The sequence below is a fragment of the Zonotrichia leucophrys genome, chromosome 9 (genome assembly GCF_028769735.1).
Source record: "Zonotrichia leucophrys gambelii isolate GWCS_2022_RI chromosome 9, RI_Zleu_2.0, whole genome shotgun sequence".
Classification (NCBI taxonomy): Eukaryota; Metazoa; Chordata; class Aves; order Passeriformes; family Passerellidae; genus Zonotrichia; species Zonotrichia leucophrys.
Window position 1 is genome coordinate 23,805,041 of NC_088179.1, and position 18,409 is coordinate 23,823,449.

At 39.2% G+C, this 18,409-nt stretch overlaps 2 protein-coding genes across 3 annotated transcripts in view; one reads left to right on the forward strand and one right to left on the reverse strand.

The window, feature by feature from the left end:
- The window catches only part of SMC4 (structural maintenance of chromosomes 4), a 37,032-nt gene extending 34,329 nt beyond the window's left edge, over positions 1 to 2,703 (reverse strand). For both annotated transcript variants that reach the window (XM_064720997.1, XM_064720995.1), the window contains exons 1-2: positions 2,565 to 2,703; positions 281 to 393 (exon numbers count right to left, since the gene is read on the reverse strand). In XM_064720997.1, coding sequence (XP_064577067.1) covers positions 281 to 365 — 85 coding nt within the window. In that variant the 5' untranslated portion in view covers positions 366 to 393; positions 2,565 to 2,703. The remainder of the gene's footprint in view (positions 1 to 280; positions 394 to 2,564) is intronic.
- Positions 2,704 to 3,199: 496 nt separating this feature from the next.
- The window catches only part of IFT80 (intraflagellar transport 80), a 50,581-nt gene continuing 35,371 nt past the window's right edge, over positions 3,200 to 18,409 (forward strand). The window contains exons 1-5 of the mRNA XM_064720998.1: positions 3,200 to 3,504; positions 6,163 to 6,237; positions 9,389 to 9,612; positions 12,951 to 13,061; positions 18,187 to 18,255. Of these exons, the coding sequence (XP_064577068.1) occupies positions 6,203 to 6,237; positions 9,389 to 9,612; positions 12,951 to 13,061; positions 18,187 to 18,255 (439 nt within the window). The 5' untranslated portion in view covers positions 3,200 to 3,504; positions 6,163 to 6,202. The remainder of the gene's footprint in view (positions 3,505 to 6,162; positions 6,238 to 9,388; positions 9,613 to 12,950; positions 13,062 to 18,186; positions 18,256 to 18,409) is intronic.

The following is an 18,409-nucleotide window of genomic DNA, read 5'->3' on the forward strand; positions in this document are numbered from 1 at the left end:
ATAAACTTGACATTTATTCCATTCCAAGACATCCCATACCATTGGCTGCCTATAAATTTGAAAAATCCTGCTGTTGTACCACAACCTTCAGTGCAATGTTGCAGATCAGAGCTCCGAAATGGGCTTTATTAGGAGAAAAAGGCTACAAATTGCTTTTGCACTTGTACTGGGCCAAACCCTTTAACTCTTTGCGAGCGAGTTTGACCATTTTAAAAGCAATCTTAAATTGCCTGGGGTTTCAGAGCTGCTTTGTAGAAGGGTTTTTGGAGGCCAGACCTACCTTGGGGAGGCTCTTTGCCATCAGGCTCCCTGGTGCCTTCGGGCTCCACTTCCATGGCCACGGAGGGCTCCTGCTCCCCTTCCATTGCGAGCAATCAAACTGCAGGGCTCTATCTACAAACAAGAGAACCCCGTGATCTCAGCCCAGCAATTCACCTACACCTCTGCCCAGATGCTCCACTCATTTAGAAACTTAAGGCTGGAGGCATTAAGACAAAAATCCAAATTTGAAACAAAATATCGAGGTTAGCTTCATGATGATATATTTGAAGATACATCAGCCCCAAAACGAGGGGCTGAGCCTGATCTGTTTTAACCTGCTGCCAGCTCGGGGGACATGTCAGGGCAGTGACTGCTCCCTGAAAGCCACCCTGGTGCTGGGGGCAAAAGGGTTAAAGACACATTGAATAACAAGCCCAGGAGCCACATGTCCCTGCTCTCCTGCAAGAACTCCTTATATTTCAGACCTGACACTCGCTTTACTTTCAATAATCCGCGCTAAATATTTGTATGGCTACAGAGAGATTGATAGATAGAGAAACGAAAGCCCTGCGTGATTATAGCGAAGATTTGACTCTTAAAATTATTTAAATCGACACGCACTGCTCGCAAAACACAACACAACCCCTCCTGCCAGCATCCAGCATTTCGGAGAGAAAGCAAAAACGAAATACCTTCATCTAGGCGGGATGTTAAAGTGATCTGAGCAAGGACGAGCATTACAAAAGCCATCAGCTGGCACTCGAGCACAGCTCCCCGAACGGGTGAACAGAAAGCACCCGATGAGAAGAAAAGGAGCAAAATTCTCCCCCCAAAGAGTTGAAATCGCAGCAAGTGGCGAAGTGAGTTCGCAGCAAAACAGACACGAGAAAGTTTACTTCTCACAAGATAAAAAACTGACGTGGTTAGAAAGTCATCTTACAATTGGTGCCAATCATTTGACGTTTTCAGACCTACCCCCAGCCCACACTCTCATGAGAGTCCTTCGTGTGGGACAATGGGGGAGGGGGGAAATGAGAGACAGAACTCATTTTCAGGCAATTTCACTCCATGCCCCCGTTCAGAACTGTTCCGCAATGGCTGTCGCGGACAATTACAGCCTCTCAAAGCACATTTATTTTTTTTTTTTCCCCCAAACTGCTCCACTCCAACAGAATTGTGCAATATAGACCTATTTACCTTCCCAACCCTTTCCCCCCCCCGCTCGGACACTTCAGCAGAATGAACAAGCCGAACTCCTTGACCTCAGCTTTTAAATCGCGATAAATCGGCTGCCACATCGTCTCTAACAAATTTAACAAATTCGTGCCCAGCCCCTCCCCCGAGCCAGCTCGAAGGTGTTCGGTTAAAGCATCTCTGCTGCCAAGCGCCGCTTTCCTCACGGGGACGGCCAGAAAAGCTTCCTTATGAACAGCCGATTAAATGTGATAGCGACAAGCCCTGTCAGTGACAAATCTGGGGCTTTTTCAAAGCACAAGGAGCCAGACTGCACCCTTGTCACGCTCTTTCCAAGTCACAGAATCCCAGAATATTCCGAGCTGGAAAGGACCCACAGGGATCATCATCGAGTCCAGCTCTTTTAAACGAATCGTTAAGAGCTTTCTTGGGATTTTTCTCTCACCCTTCAAGCATCAAAGCAGCAGGCAGAGCCAGGGATAGGAGGGTCCCTCTGTAAGCAGATTAAAGTCGGGTCTCTCCGCTACCCAAACGCGTCCCTGAACTTCCCCGTCCTCCGCGGTCCGCGGGGCTCCCTCAGGGCACGGCGGAGCCCTTGGGCTGCACAGCCCCTCGGGGAGCCGCTTCCCAAAGCCCTGAGCCGACAGCAGCCGGGACGGAGCCGCCAGGCCCCGAGCCCTCAGGGGGATCCTCAGCGGAGCAGCCCGGCCGGGGAGAGAGAGGCGCTGCCGCCGCTTCTGCTCCCTCCGGGCCGGGGCGAAGTGGGGAAATGAGGCGCGGGGCAGAACCCGCCGGTCCCCCAGCACCTCCTGCCATCTCCGCAGCACCTCCCGCCTTCCCCCTCAGCGCCTCCTGTCTCCTCCTCAGCACCTTCCCTACAACACCACTTATCGCCCCCTTAGCACCTTCCCCTCAAAAGTCCGAATCTCCACCTCAGCATCCCTTGTCTCCCCTCAATTCTCCCAGCATTTCTGTTTCCGCCATCAGCACCGTTCCCTCAGCACCCCCTGCCCGGGGCAGCCCCCTGAGGGCACCTCCTCCGCCGCGAAGCCCCCCCACCCCACCGCCCTGAGGCGAACCGCCATCGCTTCCTCCCGCCGAGCTCGTACCTGCTCGTCCCGGCAGCTCCGTGCCCCGGCGAGGCGGCGGCAGTGCGGGCAGCTCCGGCTGCTGTAGAAGCTCGGCCGCTTCCACACTCGAAAATGGCGCCGAAACGGCGAACTCGAACCGAAATTCGTTAGAAAAGCGCGGGGCAGGCTGGGACGGGAGGGGCCGGGCCCGCGGGTTTGAACGGAACCGCCGCCCCCGCCCGCCATCTTGTGTTCGTTACAGCAGGGAGGGGAAAGCGCCCAGAAATCCGCCGGGAGCGGCTTTTTCTGGGCAGATATGGGGGGGTGGGAGACATTAGGGGCTGAGGGCGCCGAGGTAACACAGCCTGGCGCCCGTGCCGGCGGAGATAAGGGTTAATTTTAATTTTAGAAGTAGGTCAGTGGGCGGCGCTTGGTTGCTGGGCGACACGCGGTGGTTTAAAATTAATAAAAAAATATTTTAAAAAATTTTTACAAGTGAAAAAAATTTTTAAAAATGGTGAGAGCGCGGCGGTTTTGAAGCGGCTTTAATTAATTAACGGGCGGCGCCGTGGCACCTTGGGGGGGCCGGGGGGGAGCCGTGAGGTGGCGGAGGAGGAGGATGAAGAGGATGCGGTCTCGCGAGAAGTCGCCATAGCGACGGCGGCGCTTGGCGGTGGGGGGAGAGGGAGCCGCCGCTCCTGAGGCGACGGCAGCGGGACGGGGAGGCGGGATCATTCCGGGATCGAGATCCGCCGGGAGCGGGATCATCCCGGGAGCGGCAGGCGGGATCATCCCGGCATCGAGATCCGCCAGGAGCGGCAGGCGGCGTCATCCCGGGATCGGCCGGGAGCGAGATCCGCCGGGAGCGGGATCATCCCGGGAGCTGGCGGCGGGATCGCCCCGGGCTCCCCTGGGAGCGGGCTCCGCCGGGAGCGAGCTCCGGCCGCCGCTCTGCCGCTCTCTCCCGCTGGCCGCGCAGGTAAAGGCGCGCTGGGGAGGCGGCGGCCGCCGGCCCCCTCCCCTCGGCTGAGTCACCGCCGCGGTGGGCGACAGGGTCGGGAGCCGTGACCCCCGGCTGGGCGTGGGACGGGCGGATGGAGGGGCGGGAGAGCTCCGGGGGACAGCTGAGGGCAGGGCGGGGGAGCCCCGACCCTCCGGAGGGGTTGGATCATTGCTTCTTGGAAAGCTGCGAACGGAGGGAACAGCGGGTGTTGGCGCGGGCGGTGCTGGCCGAGGCTGCCCCGAGGCTTTGGTGTCTCCTCCTCCGTGCCCCGCGTTCCGCCGGCTGCTTTTCCTTCTCGGCATTCCCTCATCCTGCTGGGGCATTCCTTCCCTTTCCTGCTCTGCCCCCATCCCTCCCCGCTGGTTTTCCTTCCCTCTGGCATTCCTTCCCTGCGCTGCCCCCGTCCCGCTCTGCTCCGCCGTTCCCGATCCTCCCTCATCTCCGGGCCAGCAGCTCCGGGTGGGAAAGGCAGGAGGCGTGAGGCGCTTTGGCTTCTCCGAGCCCCCAGAATTCCTGCTCAGAATTCCTGCTCAGAATTCCTGCCTAGAATTCCTGCTCAGAATTCCTGCCTAGAATTCCTGCCTAGAATTCCTGCCTAGAATTCCTGCCTAGAATTCCTGCTCAGAATTCCTGCCTAGAATTCCTGCTCAGAATTCCTGCCTAGAATTCCTGCCTAGAATTCCTGCTCAGAATTCCTGCTCAGAATTCCTGCTCAGAATTCCTGCTCAGAATTCCTGCTCAGAATTCCTGCCTAGAATTCCTGCTCAGAATTCCTGCTCAGAATTCCTGCCTAGAATTCCTGCTCAGAATTCCTGCTCAGAATTCCTGCTTAGAATTCCTGCCTAGAATTCCTGCTCAGAATTCCTGCTCAGAATTCCTGCCTAGAATTCCTGCTCAGAATTCCTGCCTAGAATTCCTGCTCAGAATTCCTGCCTAGAATTCCTGCTCAGAATTCCTGCCTAGAATTCCTGCCTAGAATTCCTGCTTAGAATTCCTGCCTAGAATTCCTGCTCAGAATTCCTGCCTAGAATTCCTGCTCAGAATTCCTGCCTAGAATTCCTGCTCAGAATTCCTGCCTAGAATTCCTGCCTAGAATTCCTGCTCAGAATTCCTGCCTAGAATTCCTGCCTAGAATTCCTGCCTAGAATTCCTGCTCAGAATTCCTGCTCAGAATTCCTGCCTAGAATTCCTGCTCAGAACTCCTGCCTAGAATTCCTGCTCAGAATTCCTGCCTAGAATTCCTGCCTAGAATTCCTGCTCAGAATTCCTGCCTAGAATTCCTGCCTAGAATTCCTGCTCAGAACTCCTGCCTAGAATTCCTGCCTAGAATTCCTGCTCAGAATTCCTGCTCAGAATTCCTGCCTAGAATTCCTGCTCAGAATTCCTGCCTAGAATTCCTGCTCAGAACTCCTGCCTAGAATTCCTGCTCAGAATTCCTGCCTAGAATTCCTGCCTAGAATTCCTGCTCAGAACTCCTGCCTAGAATTCCTGCCTAGAATTCCTGCTCAGAACTCCTGCCTAGAATTCCTGCTCAGAATTCCTGCCTAGAATTCCTGCTCAGAATTCCTGCTCAGAATTCCTGCCTAGAATTCCTGCTCAGAATTCCTGCCTAGAATTCCTGCTCAGAATTCCTGCCTAGAATTCCTGCCTAGAATTCCTGCCTAGAATTCCTGCCTAGAATTCCTGCTCAGAATTCCTGCCTAGAATTCCTGCTCAGAATTCCTGCCTAGAATTCCTGCTCAGAACTCCTGCCTAGAATTCCTGCTCAGAATTCCTGCCTAGAATTCCTGCTCAGAACTCCTGCCTAGAATTCCTGCTCAGAATTCCTGCCTAGAATTCCTGCTCAGAATTCCTGCCTAGAATTCCTGCTCAGAACTCCTGCCTAGAATTCCTGCTCAGAATTCCTGCCTAGAATTCCTGCTCAGAATTCCTGCCTAGAATTCCTGCCTAGAATTCCTGCTCAGAATTCCTGCCTAGAATTCCTGCTCAGAATTCCTGCCTAGAATTCCTGCTCAGAATTCCTGCCTAGAATTCCTGCTCAGAATTCCTGCCTAGAATTCCTGCTCAGAATTCCTGCTTAGAATTCCTGCCTAGAATTCCTGCTCAGAATTCCTGCTTGTTGCCACATCTCTCCTAAAACTCCTGCTGGATTCCTTGGGACGGAGGGAATACGTGGGCTGGCAGTGATGGATGTACCTGTTGGGCGTTCAGCCTTTCAGCAGCACATACAGAGCCATTAAAATGCTTTAAAATTATTATAAAGTTCTGGGATTTGGAAGGAAAATACCAGGTTTTCTTTTCCTGGCTGTGTGTCAGCACAGGGGATCTCCAGTGCTCCAACCTCTGATGTTTCAGGTTGATCTTAAAGCTCTTTTCCAACCTTAAGGAATCGCTGTTCACAGCACCATTTTTTCTCCAAGTTGTCCATATTCAGTTGGATAATGTGAAAACAGAATTCTCTCTAAATTCAGGTATTTCTTGGTGCTTATTTTTCCCCAGTAGTGATGTAAAATTACTTCAGACCTTTTAATTTTAGTGTTAGTGTCTTCCTCTTGAATTTTGGCTGCTTGTGTATGCATATATATTATGTTCATTATCCATACTTATATATGTATTTGTTTTCTTTTATTGCAGTTATAACACATGGTTTTAATGCTCCATCTGAACAACTGAGATGAGACTGAAGACTTCCCTTTTAAAGGAGCCAAAACATATCCTTTGTCACAGAAAAAAAACATGGTGTTCATTCTGAATAGACTCTGCCAGAAAATAGTTTTTTGTTGTTGAAATTTCAGTAAAACATTTGTAAATTGCAGATGCCTTTTTTTCCTGTTTTTCCTTTGTTCCCCTGGCCATTGAGTGCGGCCTTTAAGGACAATAATTTAAGCGGTATTGAACACTTATTAATGATGTGGTGTGAATAAACCAACACTTCTGAATGATAGTTGGATATTTTGCACTAAGATCCTTCACTAACCCAACATTTTGGCCACGTTTCCATAACTTTACATCATGATAAGAATTTTATTTTTATGAAATATTTTCATTTCACAAAATGAAAATTTGCTTCATTTTAGACTGAATTTCCAGTACTTTGCATTAAGATCCTTCACTAACCCAACATTTTGGCCACATTTCCATAACTTTACATCATGATAAGAATTTTATTTTTATGAAATATTTTCATTTTACGAAATGACAATTTGCTTCATTTTAGACTGAATTTCCAGTATTTTCTTCATTAGACTGAATGTCCAGTACTTTGCATTAAGACCCTTCACTAACCCAACATTTTGCCCACATTTCCATAACTTTACATCATGACAAGAATTTTATTTTTATGAAATATTTTCATTTCACCAAATGAAAATTTGCTTCATTTGCCTGAATTTCCAGTATTTTCTTCATTGGACTGAATTTCCAGTATTTTACACTAAGACCCTTCACTAACCCAACATTTTGGCCACGTTTCCATAACTTTACATCATGATAAGAATTTTATTTTTATGAAATATTTTTTTATAAAATTTTAGACTTCATTTTAGGCTTCATTTTGGACTGAATTTTTCTTCATTGGACTGAATTTCCAGTATTTTACACTAAGACCCTTTGCTAACCCAACACTTTGGCTACATTTCCATAACTTTACATCATGATAAGAATTTTATTTTTATGAAATATTTTCATTTTACAAAATGAAAATTTGCTTCATTTTGGACTGAATTTTTCTTCATTGGACTGAATTTCCAGTATTTTCTTCATTTGCCTGAATTTCCAGTATTTTCTTCATTGGACTGAATTTCCAGTATTTTCTTCATTTGCCTGAATTTCCAGTATTTTCTTCCTTGGACTGAATTTCCAATATTTTCTTCATTGGACTGAATTTCCAATATTTTCTTCATTGGACTGAATTTCCAGTATTTTACACTAAGACCCTTCACTAACCCAACATTTCCATAACTTTACATCATGACAACAATTTTATTTTTATGAAATATTTTCATTTCACCAAATGAAAATTTCCTTCATTTGCCTGAATTTCCATCTCTTCTTACCACATAAAAGGCCAAAAAATCCCGATTTTTTTTCTTTTTAGCACTACGCTCTCCACACAACCTTACCCGAATAACCGTGTATTATCCGTTGCGCTCCGAAGACTCGCGATGGGTTATTTGCTTATATTTCATGGTTCAATTTTCCAGGTTCCTTAGCTGGGTGTCACATCAGGGCCTGGTGAAAAATCCCGATTTTTTTTCTTTTTAGCACTACGCTCTCCACACAACCTTACCCGAATAACCTCGTATTATCCATTACGCTCTGAAGAGTTGAGATCCGTTACGCTCCGAAGACTCGCGATGGGTTATTTGCTTATATTTCATGGTTCAATTTTCCAGGTTCCTTAGCTGGGTGTCACATCAGGGCCTGGTGAAAAATCCCGATTTTTTTTATTTTTAGCACTACGCACTCCACACAACCTTACCCGAATAACCTTATATTATCCGTTGTGTTCTGAAGACTCGCGATGGGTTATTTGCTTATATTTCATGGTTCAACTTTCCAGGTTCCTTAGCTGGGTGTCACATCAGGGCCTGGTGAAAAATCCCGATTTTTTTTATTTTTAGCACTACGCTCTCCACACAACCTTTCCAGAATAACCTCGTATTGTCCGTTACGCTCTGAAGAGTTGAGATCCGTTACGCTCCGAAGACTCGCGATGGGTTATTTGCTTATATTTCATGGTTAAATTTTCCAGGTTCCTTAGCTGGGTGTCACATCAGGGCCTGGTGAAAAATCCCGATTTTTTTTGTTTTTAGCACTACGCACTCCACACAACCTTTCCAGAATAACCTTATATTATCCGTTGTGTTCCGAAGACTCGCGATGGGTTATTTGCTTATATTTCATGGTTCAATTTTCCAGGTTCCTTAGCTGGGTGTCACATCAGGGCCTGGTGAAAAATCCCGATTTTTTTTATTTTTAGCACTACGCTCTCCACACAACCTCACCCGAATAACCGTGTATTATCCGTTGTGTTCCGAAGACTCGCGATGGGTTATTTGCTTATATTTGATGGTTGAATTTTCCAGGTTCCTTAGCTGGGTGTCACATCAGGGCCTGGTGAAAAATCCCGATTTTTTTTATTTTTAGCACTACGCACTCCACACAACCTTACCAGAATAACCGTGTATTATCCGTTACGCTCCGAAGACTCGCGATGGGTTATTTGCTTATATTTCATGGTTGAATTTTTCAGGTTCCTTAGCTGGGTGTCACATCAGGGCCTGGTGAAAAATCCCGATTTTTTTTATTTTTAGCACTACGCTCTCCACACAACCTTACCCGAATAACCTCGTATTATCCGTTACGTTCTGAAGAGTTGAGATCCGTTGTGTTCTGAAGACTCGCGATGGGTTATTTGCTTATATTTCATGGTTAAATTTTTCAGGTTCCTTAGCTGGGTGTCACATCAGGGCCTGGTGAAAAATCCCGATTTTTTTTATTTTTAGCACTACGCACTCCACACAACCTCACCAGAATAACCTCGTATTATCCATTACGCTCTGAAGACTTGAGATCCGTTACGCTCCGAAGACTCGCGATGGGTTATTTGCTTATATTTCATGGTTCAATTTTCCAGGTTCCTTAGCTGGGTGTCACATCAGGGCCTGGTGAAAAATCCCGATTTTTTTTCTTTTTAGCACTACGCTCTCCACACAACCTTACCAGAATAACCTCGTATGGTCTGTTGTGTTCCGAGGAGTCGAGATGGGTTGTATTATCCGTTGTGTTCCGACGACTCGCGATGGGTTATTTGCTTATATTTCATGGTTAAATTTTCCAGGTTCCTTAACCAGGTGTCACATCAGGGCCTGGTGAGCGGCGTGGGCTGGAGCTCGGCGGAGGAGCTGCTGTCGTGCAGCGATGACGGGCGGGTGCTGCGCTGGAGCCTGGGCAGCAGCGAGGCCGTGCCCGTGCTGGCGCTGCCCCACGGGGTTCATGCCCTGGAGCTGCACTGCTGCCCCAGGGGCAGCGCTGGCAAAAAGCAACCCCAGGCTGAGAGCGTTGTGCTCACCAGCTCTGATGGTTTAGTCGGCTTGGATAGGATAATGACATTTAAAAAGATTTATACTATGGATTGTTTTGTAGGTTAGTGATCATTCAGTCAAGACAAGCATTTTTGGGAGCAAAAGCTTGGATTTTTTCCCTTCTCGCCAAAATGATTTTTTCCCTGGGGATTTTTCCCTTAGGGTTTTTATTCCCCTTCACCCAAAAGGATTTTTTCCCCTTGGGATTTTTTCCCTTCTCCCCAAAAAGATTTTTCCTTTGGAGGTTTTTTTCCCCTTCTCCCCAAAAAGATTTTTTCCCTTGGGGTTTTTATTCCCCTTCTCCCCAAAAAGATTTTTTCCCTTGGGGTTTTTTCTCCTCCCCAAAAAGATTTTTTCCCTTCTCCCCAAAAAGATTTTTTCCCTTGGGATTTTTCCCCTTCTCCCCAAAAAGATTTTTCCTTTGGGGTTTTTCCCCTTGGGTTTCATTCCCTTCTCCCAAAAAGACTTTTTTTCCTTGGGATTTTTTCCCTTCTCCCCAAAAAGATTTTTTCCCTTCTTCCCAAAAAGATTTTTCCCTTGGGATTTTTTCCCTTGGGATTTTTTCTCCTTCTTCCCAAAAAGATTTTTCCCCTTGGGATTTTTTCCCTTCGGGGTTTTATTCCCCTTCTTCCCAAAAAGATTTTTTCCCTTGGGATTTTTTCCCTTGTCCCCAAAAAGATTTTTTCCCTTGGGATTTTTTCCCTTGGGATTTTTCCCCTTCTCCCCAGAAAGATTTTTCCCTTGGGGTTTTTTCCCTTCTCCCCAAAAAGATTTTTTCCCTTGGGATTTTTTCCCTTCTCCCCAAAAAGATTTTTCCTTTGGGGTTTTTCCCTTCTCCCCAAAAAGATTTTTTCCCTTGGAGGTTTTTTTCTCTTTCTCCCCAAGATTTTTTCCCTTGGGATTTTTCCCCTTCTCCCCAGAATGATTTTTCCCCTTCTCCCCAAAAAGATTTTTTCCCTTGGGATTTTTCCCCTTCTCCCCAAAAAGATTTTTTTCCCTTGGGATTTTTTCCCTTCTCCCAAGTGAGAAAAGTGGGAGCTTGTGGAGTGGGAGAGGATGCAAAAGACTGGGAAAATAGTGGAGTTTTCCCTGGATAACAGGAATTTTATCTGATACTTGACATTGCCCATTTTCCTGATATTCTGACTTCACAATATCCTTCGTTCCTTCCAGCTGCTGTGGCTCCCACTGGAATTTCATTTTTCTCTTAGGAGCTGGGAATTTGCTCACAGAACATTCGAGGTTCTGCTTGGATCATGGGAGCTGTTTCCATTTATAAAATCAATATTATAAATCAATTATAAAATCATATATAGAATATTATATCCTGAAAAAAGTGCTGGCTCTGAAGAGCTACTGTGTTCATGCTGAGCCCTGGAGGGGTGGCATGGGAATATTCCTGCTCTTGGGAATTTGGGAATATGGGAATATTCCTGCTCCTGGGAGATTGGGAATATGGGAATATTCCTGCTCCTGGGAATTTGGGAATATTCCTGCTCCTGGGAGATTGGGAATATGGGAATATTCCTGCTCCTGGGAATATGGGAATATTCCTGCTCCTGGGAATTTGGGAATATGGGAATATTCCTGCTCCTGGGAATTTGGGAATATGGGAATATTCCTGCTCCTGGGAATTTGGGAATATGGGAATATTCCTGCTCCTGGGAGATTGGGAATATGGAATATTCCTGCTCTGGGAATATGGGAATATTCCTGCTCCTGGAAATTTGGGAATATGGGAATATTCCTGCTCCTGGGAATTTGGGAATATGGGAATATTCCTGCTCCTGGGAATTTGGGAATATGGAATTTTTCTCCAGTGAAAAATTGGATACAGGTGGAACAAAGACACTGCATGGGAAAAGGTGCAGAAAATACAATATTATACATTTCTCAGAAAATAAAAGTTGTTTTTAATGTAAAAGCAGAAAAGGTGATTTTGGCAATTGACTTGGAGGAATCAACGTTGAATTTCTCTAAATCCAGCTCCACACGTGGAACATGAAAATCTCACACCTGAGAGGTGTTTTATACAAGAAGTGATACATTTTATTTTATAATTATTTATTGTATAAATTTTTATATAATATATATTATATAAATTATATATATAATATCATATAAATTTTTATATAAAATTTGTATTTATAAATGTATTGTATCTATATGTATTTATATGTATTTATATGTATTTATATGTATTTATAAGGTATGTATTTATAATGTATTTATTAAATTATATAAATTTTATATAATATATATTAAATCAATTATATATATAATTTATATATATAATATAATATATTTTTATATAAATAATATATAATTATATAAATTTTATTTATAATTATTTTATAAATACAGAATAATGGAATGCATGAAATGAATGTTTCCTTGGAGCAGCCTGGGCTGTGAAAGTTGTCCCTGCCAACCCAAACCAGCCTGGGATTCCATAATAAACTGTTCAAATAAACTGATTTATCCAAACCATAATTTTTTATCAGTCTTTTAGACTTTTAGGAGTCTTTTCCCTGGAAATCTTGCACTGGCAGAGGTTTGGCTGGATGCTGGTGCCAAAAGTTCTGGTCACTCAGGAGCTCCCTGGCAGCTTAAATCAAATAATTCTAAAAATATTTGATTTTATTACTAAAAATAATTTGATTTTAAGCTACTTCATTTCAATTACTGGCTTGCTTATTTTTCCAAGCTCTCCATTGTCTGCTCTTTGCTCCAGTTTAAATTTGATTTTGCTGGGTTTGAGCAGCATCATTTATTTGGGAAAAAAAACTTCCTGATCCTTTCTGTGGAAGTCATGACAAACTTTGGGGTTGGCTGCTGTGGAATTCCAGCCCATGGGAGCAGCAAAAATTCTGATTTAAGCTCTGAAAAACACCTGGAAATTCTCTTTGCACCCCAGCTCCAGCATGGGGGCAGCAAAAATTCTGATTTAAGCTCTGAAAAACACCTGGAAATTCTCTTTGCACCCCAGCTCCAGCATGGGAGCAGCAAAAATTCTGATTTAAGCTCTGAAAAACACCTGGAAATTCTCTTTGCACCCCAGCTCCAGCATGGGAGCAGCAAAAATTCTGATTTAAGCTCTGAAAAACACCTGGAAATTCTCTTTGCACCCCAGCTCCAGCATGGGAGCAGCAAAAATTCTGATTTAAGCTCTGAAAAACAACTGGAAATTCTCTTTGTGTCGCTGCTTCCTTGGTTTGTCTCTGTGCTTTCCACAGGGGGTTCCAGCACTGCTGTAATAACACAGAATGTAATTAATAATGTAATAATAATTACATAATTCTGTAAATTCTATTAACTTTTTTTTAATTTTTTTAGGGAAATTCCACTTGATTTCCAAGCTGGGAAGAGTGGAGAAAAGTGTAGAAGCCCATTGTGGAGCTGTCCTTGCAGGAAGGTGGAATTATGAGGGAACAGCCCTGGTTACAGGTGAGCACTCCTAAATTAATAAAATGCTTTGAAAACTTTATTAATTATTAATTAACTTTATTATTTATTAATAACAATCTGCTGGTTTTGTCTTATTTACCACAGAAGTTATCCCCTTTTTACTACAAGTTCATTTTGCACTATTTAATTCATGTATTTTACCTTAGTGTTGTCCATTTTAATTAATAGATGTAGTAAAAATATTTCTCTTTTTCATTTCTGGTTAAAGGTGAGCACTCCTAAATTAATAAAATTCTTTGAAAACTTCAATAACAATCTGCTGGTTTTGGGTATTTACCACAGAAGTTATCCCCTTTTTACTAGAAATTCATTTTGCACTATTTAATTCATGTATTTTAGCTTAGTGTTGTCTATTTTAATTAATAGATGTAGTAAAATATTTAAATTATCCAATTACTTGACAGTAAATGTTTTAATATCAGATGGTTTTGTGGCTGTTCTGAACTTCAGAAAGGAGAATATTTGATTTCTTTCCTTTCTGTCTGTTGCAAGAAGAAGTTGCTGAGTTTATATTTATATTTATATTTATATTTATATTTATATTTATATTTATATTTATATTTATATTTATATCTCTGCACATTTGGGGGTTTTTTAGCCAAAAAGCGCCTCATTGATCCTGAATATTCCTTAATTTATTAATATAAGAAAAATAAATAAATAAATAAATAATATAATATAATAATAAAATAAATAAGAATAAAATAAAAATAATATACTATAATAAATAATAAAATAATATAACAAAAATAAATAAATAAATAAAAATATTAATAATTGCTTTATTCCTTAATTATCAGTAATTATCACCTACAGCTTATTTATATTAGTGATAGAGTGCTTTGAAAACTTCAATAACAATCTGCTGGTTTTGTCTTATTTACCACAGAAGTTATCCCCTTTTTACTACAAGTTCATTTTGCACTATTTAATTCATGTATTTTACCTTAGTGTTGTGTATTTTAATTAATAGATGTAGTAAAATATTTAAATCATCCAATTACTTGAAAGTAAATGTTTTAATATCAGAGTGCAGAATATTTGATTTCTTTCCTTTCTATCTGTTGCAAGAAGAAGTTGCTGAGTTTATATTTATATTTATATTTATATTTATATTTATATTTATATTTATATTTATATTTATATTTATATCTCTGCACATTTGGGGATTTTTAGCCAAAAAAAGCCTCATTGATCCTGAATATTCCTTAATTTATTAATATAAGAAAAATAAATAAATAAATAATATAATAATAAAATAAATAATAATAAAACAAAAATAATATCATATAATAAATAATAAAATAAAAATAATATACTATAATAAATAATAAAATAATATAACAAAAATAAATAAATAAATAAAAATATTAATAATTGCTTTATTCCTTAATTATCAGTAATTATCACCTACAGCTTATTTATATTAGTGATAGAGTGCTTTGAAAACTTCAATAACAATCTGCTGGTTTTGGTTATTTACCACAGAAGTTATCCCCTTTTTACTACAAGTTCATTTTGCACTATTTAATTCATGTATTTTACCTTAGTGTTGTGTATTTTAATTAATAGATGTAGTAAAATATTTAAATCATCCAATTACTTGAAAGTAAATGTTTTAATATCAGATGGTTTTGTGGCTGTTCTGAACTTCAGAAAGCAGAATATTTGATTTCTTTCCTTTCTATCTGTTGCAAGAAGAAGTTGCTGAGTTTATATTTATATTTATATTTATATTTATATTTATATTTATATTTATATTTATATTTATATTTATATTTATATTTATATTTATATCTCTGCACATTTGGGGGTTTTTTAGCCAAAAAAGGCCTCATTGATCCTGAATATTCCTTAATTTATTAATATAAATAAATAAATAAATAAATAAATAAATAAATAATATAATAATAAAATAAATAATGATAAAATAAAAATAATATAATATAATAAATAATAAAACAAAAATAATATCATATAATAAATAATAAAATAATATAATAGAAATAAATAAATAAATAAAATTATTAATAATTGCTTTATTCCTTAATTATCAGTAATTATCACCTACAGCTTATTTATATTAGTGATAGAGGAGTGAGCCATAATTTCTTCATTTCTGCACCATTTTTTTGTCCCAAATCTTTTATTAATGAGTTGTTTTTGGGGGAGCTGCTGCAATTCCTGTGCTGGGTTTGTGCTGATGGAGCACAGCTGATCCCTCTGGCAGATAATTCTGGATTTTTTCCAAATTTCATTTTGGAAATAATCATTTTCCAAACTTTGAAATGCTGCTTCAAGGAATTCTGTCTGGCTGTTCCTCTGAAACCCCAGAGGGAATGGAAATATTGTTCTTTTTAAAGGCAGCCTTGCCTCAGGAACTTCTCCAAAGACAAATTCAAAATTGTCTTTTTTATCCCTTTTTTTTTATTTTTATGGGGTTGCATGACACTGACACTTTTTGGGGAGTGTTTATTCCAGTTTATTCTGAGGAAATCAACTCCTCTTTGCTTGGAGGAAGACAAAATAAATCATTGCTACTGCACCACTTCCAATATTTTATGGTTCTATTTCAACAGCACCAAAAAAGATTTTTAATTTTGAGTAATTTTGAGTTGGTTTTTAAAACATTTTTAAAACATTTAAAACAACATTGGCCAGATATAAAAACCTGAAATGTGGCAAATAAATTATATTTGAATGGAAGAATCCATTCAAATTAATTTCTTTTTCCTCATTGATTGCATCTGGGAGGCCTAAACTGAAGCATTTTAAAAAATGACACCACAGCAGGAATTGTGTGCTGTAAAACCAGCCCTAAATGTGTTTGGCAATGAATTCTTCAGTAAATAAACTGAATTATTTGGTATATTGAAGCCACCTAAACAGAGTTATCTTCCCTTGCCCCAATTTATCAGCTGTGAAATCTCCAATTAAATCCATCAAATCCTGCTCCCCTGGGCCATTGAAGGAATCAGAAATACAGAATTTAGGGTCCTTAAATAATGATGGATTTTAATCTCCAATTAAATCCATCAAATCTGCTCTCCTGGGCCATTGAAGGAATCAGAAATACAGAATTTAGGGTCCTTAAATAATGATGGATTTTCCCTTGATAATAACCAAATTTTCCCTTGATAATAACCAAAGAACCTGAAATATTTTTCCTTGATAATAATAATAATAATTATTATCATAATATATATATTATAATAATATATATATTATATTATTATAATAATATTATAATAATAATATTATTATAATATAATAATAATAATATATAATAATATATATATTTAATAATAATAATAATAATAATAATAATTCCTTGAGAATTTCTTGATAATAACCAAGGAATCCTCTTAAATATTTTTCCTTCCTGTGCTTCCTCTTGCAATTTTGGAAGATTTAACAAAAGGAATTCACCTGTAAGAAAATCTGGGTTTGTTTTAACTCTGGTGTTTCCTGAGCAAACACAAATATATTTCTGATTTCTGTGCTTATCAGCTGTGAAATCTCCAATTAAATCCATCAAATCCTGCTCCCCTGGGCCATTGAAGGAATCAGAAATACAGAATTTGGGGTCCTTAAATAATGATGGATTTTCCCTTGATAATAACCAAATTTTCCCTTGATAATAACCAAAGAACCTGAAATATTTTTCCTTGATAATAATAATAATAATTATTATCATAATATATATATTATAATAATATATATTATATTATTATAATAATATTATAATAATAATATTATTATAATATTATTATAATAATATATAATAATATATAATAATATATAATAATATATATATTTAATAATAATAATAATAATAATAATATAATAATAATAATAATATAATAATAATTCCTTGAGAATTTCTTGATAATAACCAAGGAATCCTCTTAAATATTTTTCCTTCATATACTTCCTCTTGCAATTTTGGGAGATGAAACAAAAGGAACTCACCTGTAAGAAAAGCTGGGTTTATTTTAACTGCAGTGTTTCCTGAGCAAACACAAATATATTTCTGATTTCTGTGCTGTGAAATCTCCAATTAAATCCATCAAATCCTGCTCCCCTGGGCCATTGAAGGAATCAGAAATACAGAATTTGGGGTCCTTAAATAATGATGGATTTTCCCTTGATAATAACCAAATTTTCCCTTGATAATGACCAAAGAACCTGAAATATTTTTCCTTGATAATAATAATAATAATTATTATCATAATATATATATTATAATAATATATATATTATATTATTATAATAATATTATAATAATATTATTATAATATTATTATAATAATATATAATAATATATAATAATATATAATAATATATATATTTAATAATAATAATAATAATAATAATAATTCCTTGAGAATTTCTTGATAATAACCAAGGAATCCTCTTAAATATTTTTCCTTCCTGTGCTTCCTCTTGCAATTTTGGAAGATGAAACAAAAGGAATTCACCTGTAAGAAAAGCTGGGTTTATTTTAATTGCAGTGTTTCCTGAGCAAATACAAATATATTTCTGATTTCTGTGCTGTGAAATCTCCAATTAAATCCATCAAATCCTGCTCCCCTGGGCCATTGAAGGAATCAGAAATACAGAATTTGGGGTCCTTAAATAATGATGGATTTTCCCTTGATAATAACCAAAGAACCTGAAATATTTTTCCTTGATAATAATAATAATAATTATTATCATAATATATATATTATAATAATATATATATTATATTATTATAATAATATTATAATAATAATATTATTATAATATTATTATAATAATATATAATAATATATAATAATATATAAAATTATATATTATATTATTATTATAATATATAATAATAATAATAATAATAATAATAATAATAATTATAATTATTATAATTCCTTGAGAATTTCTTGATAATAACCAAAGAATAATCTTAAATATTTTTCCTTCCTGTGCTTCCTCTTGCATGTTTGGAAGATGAAACAAAAGGAATTCACCTGTAAGAAAAGCTGGGTTTATTTTAATTGCAGTTAAAATAAACAGTTTCCTGAGCAAATACAAATATATTTCTGATTTCTGTGCTCATTTGCAGCTGGGGAAGATGGGCAAGTGAAAATCTGGTCCAAAAGTGGAATGCTGAGATCCACCCTGGCCCAGCAAGGTGAGTTCTTCACTCAGAGCTCCTGCACAAATTGTTCATTTGGGTTATTCTGAAATTAAATAAAATTTAAAACATTTAAATAACAGCCCCTGAGCATGGCAGTGATGGTTTCTCCAAGGGTGTTACAGCCTTGGAGATGAAAATAATATTATTT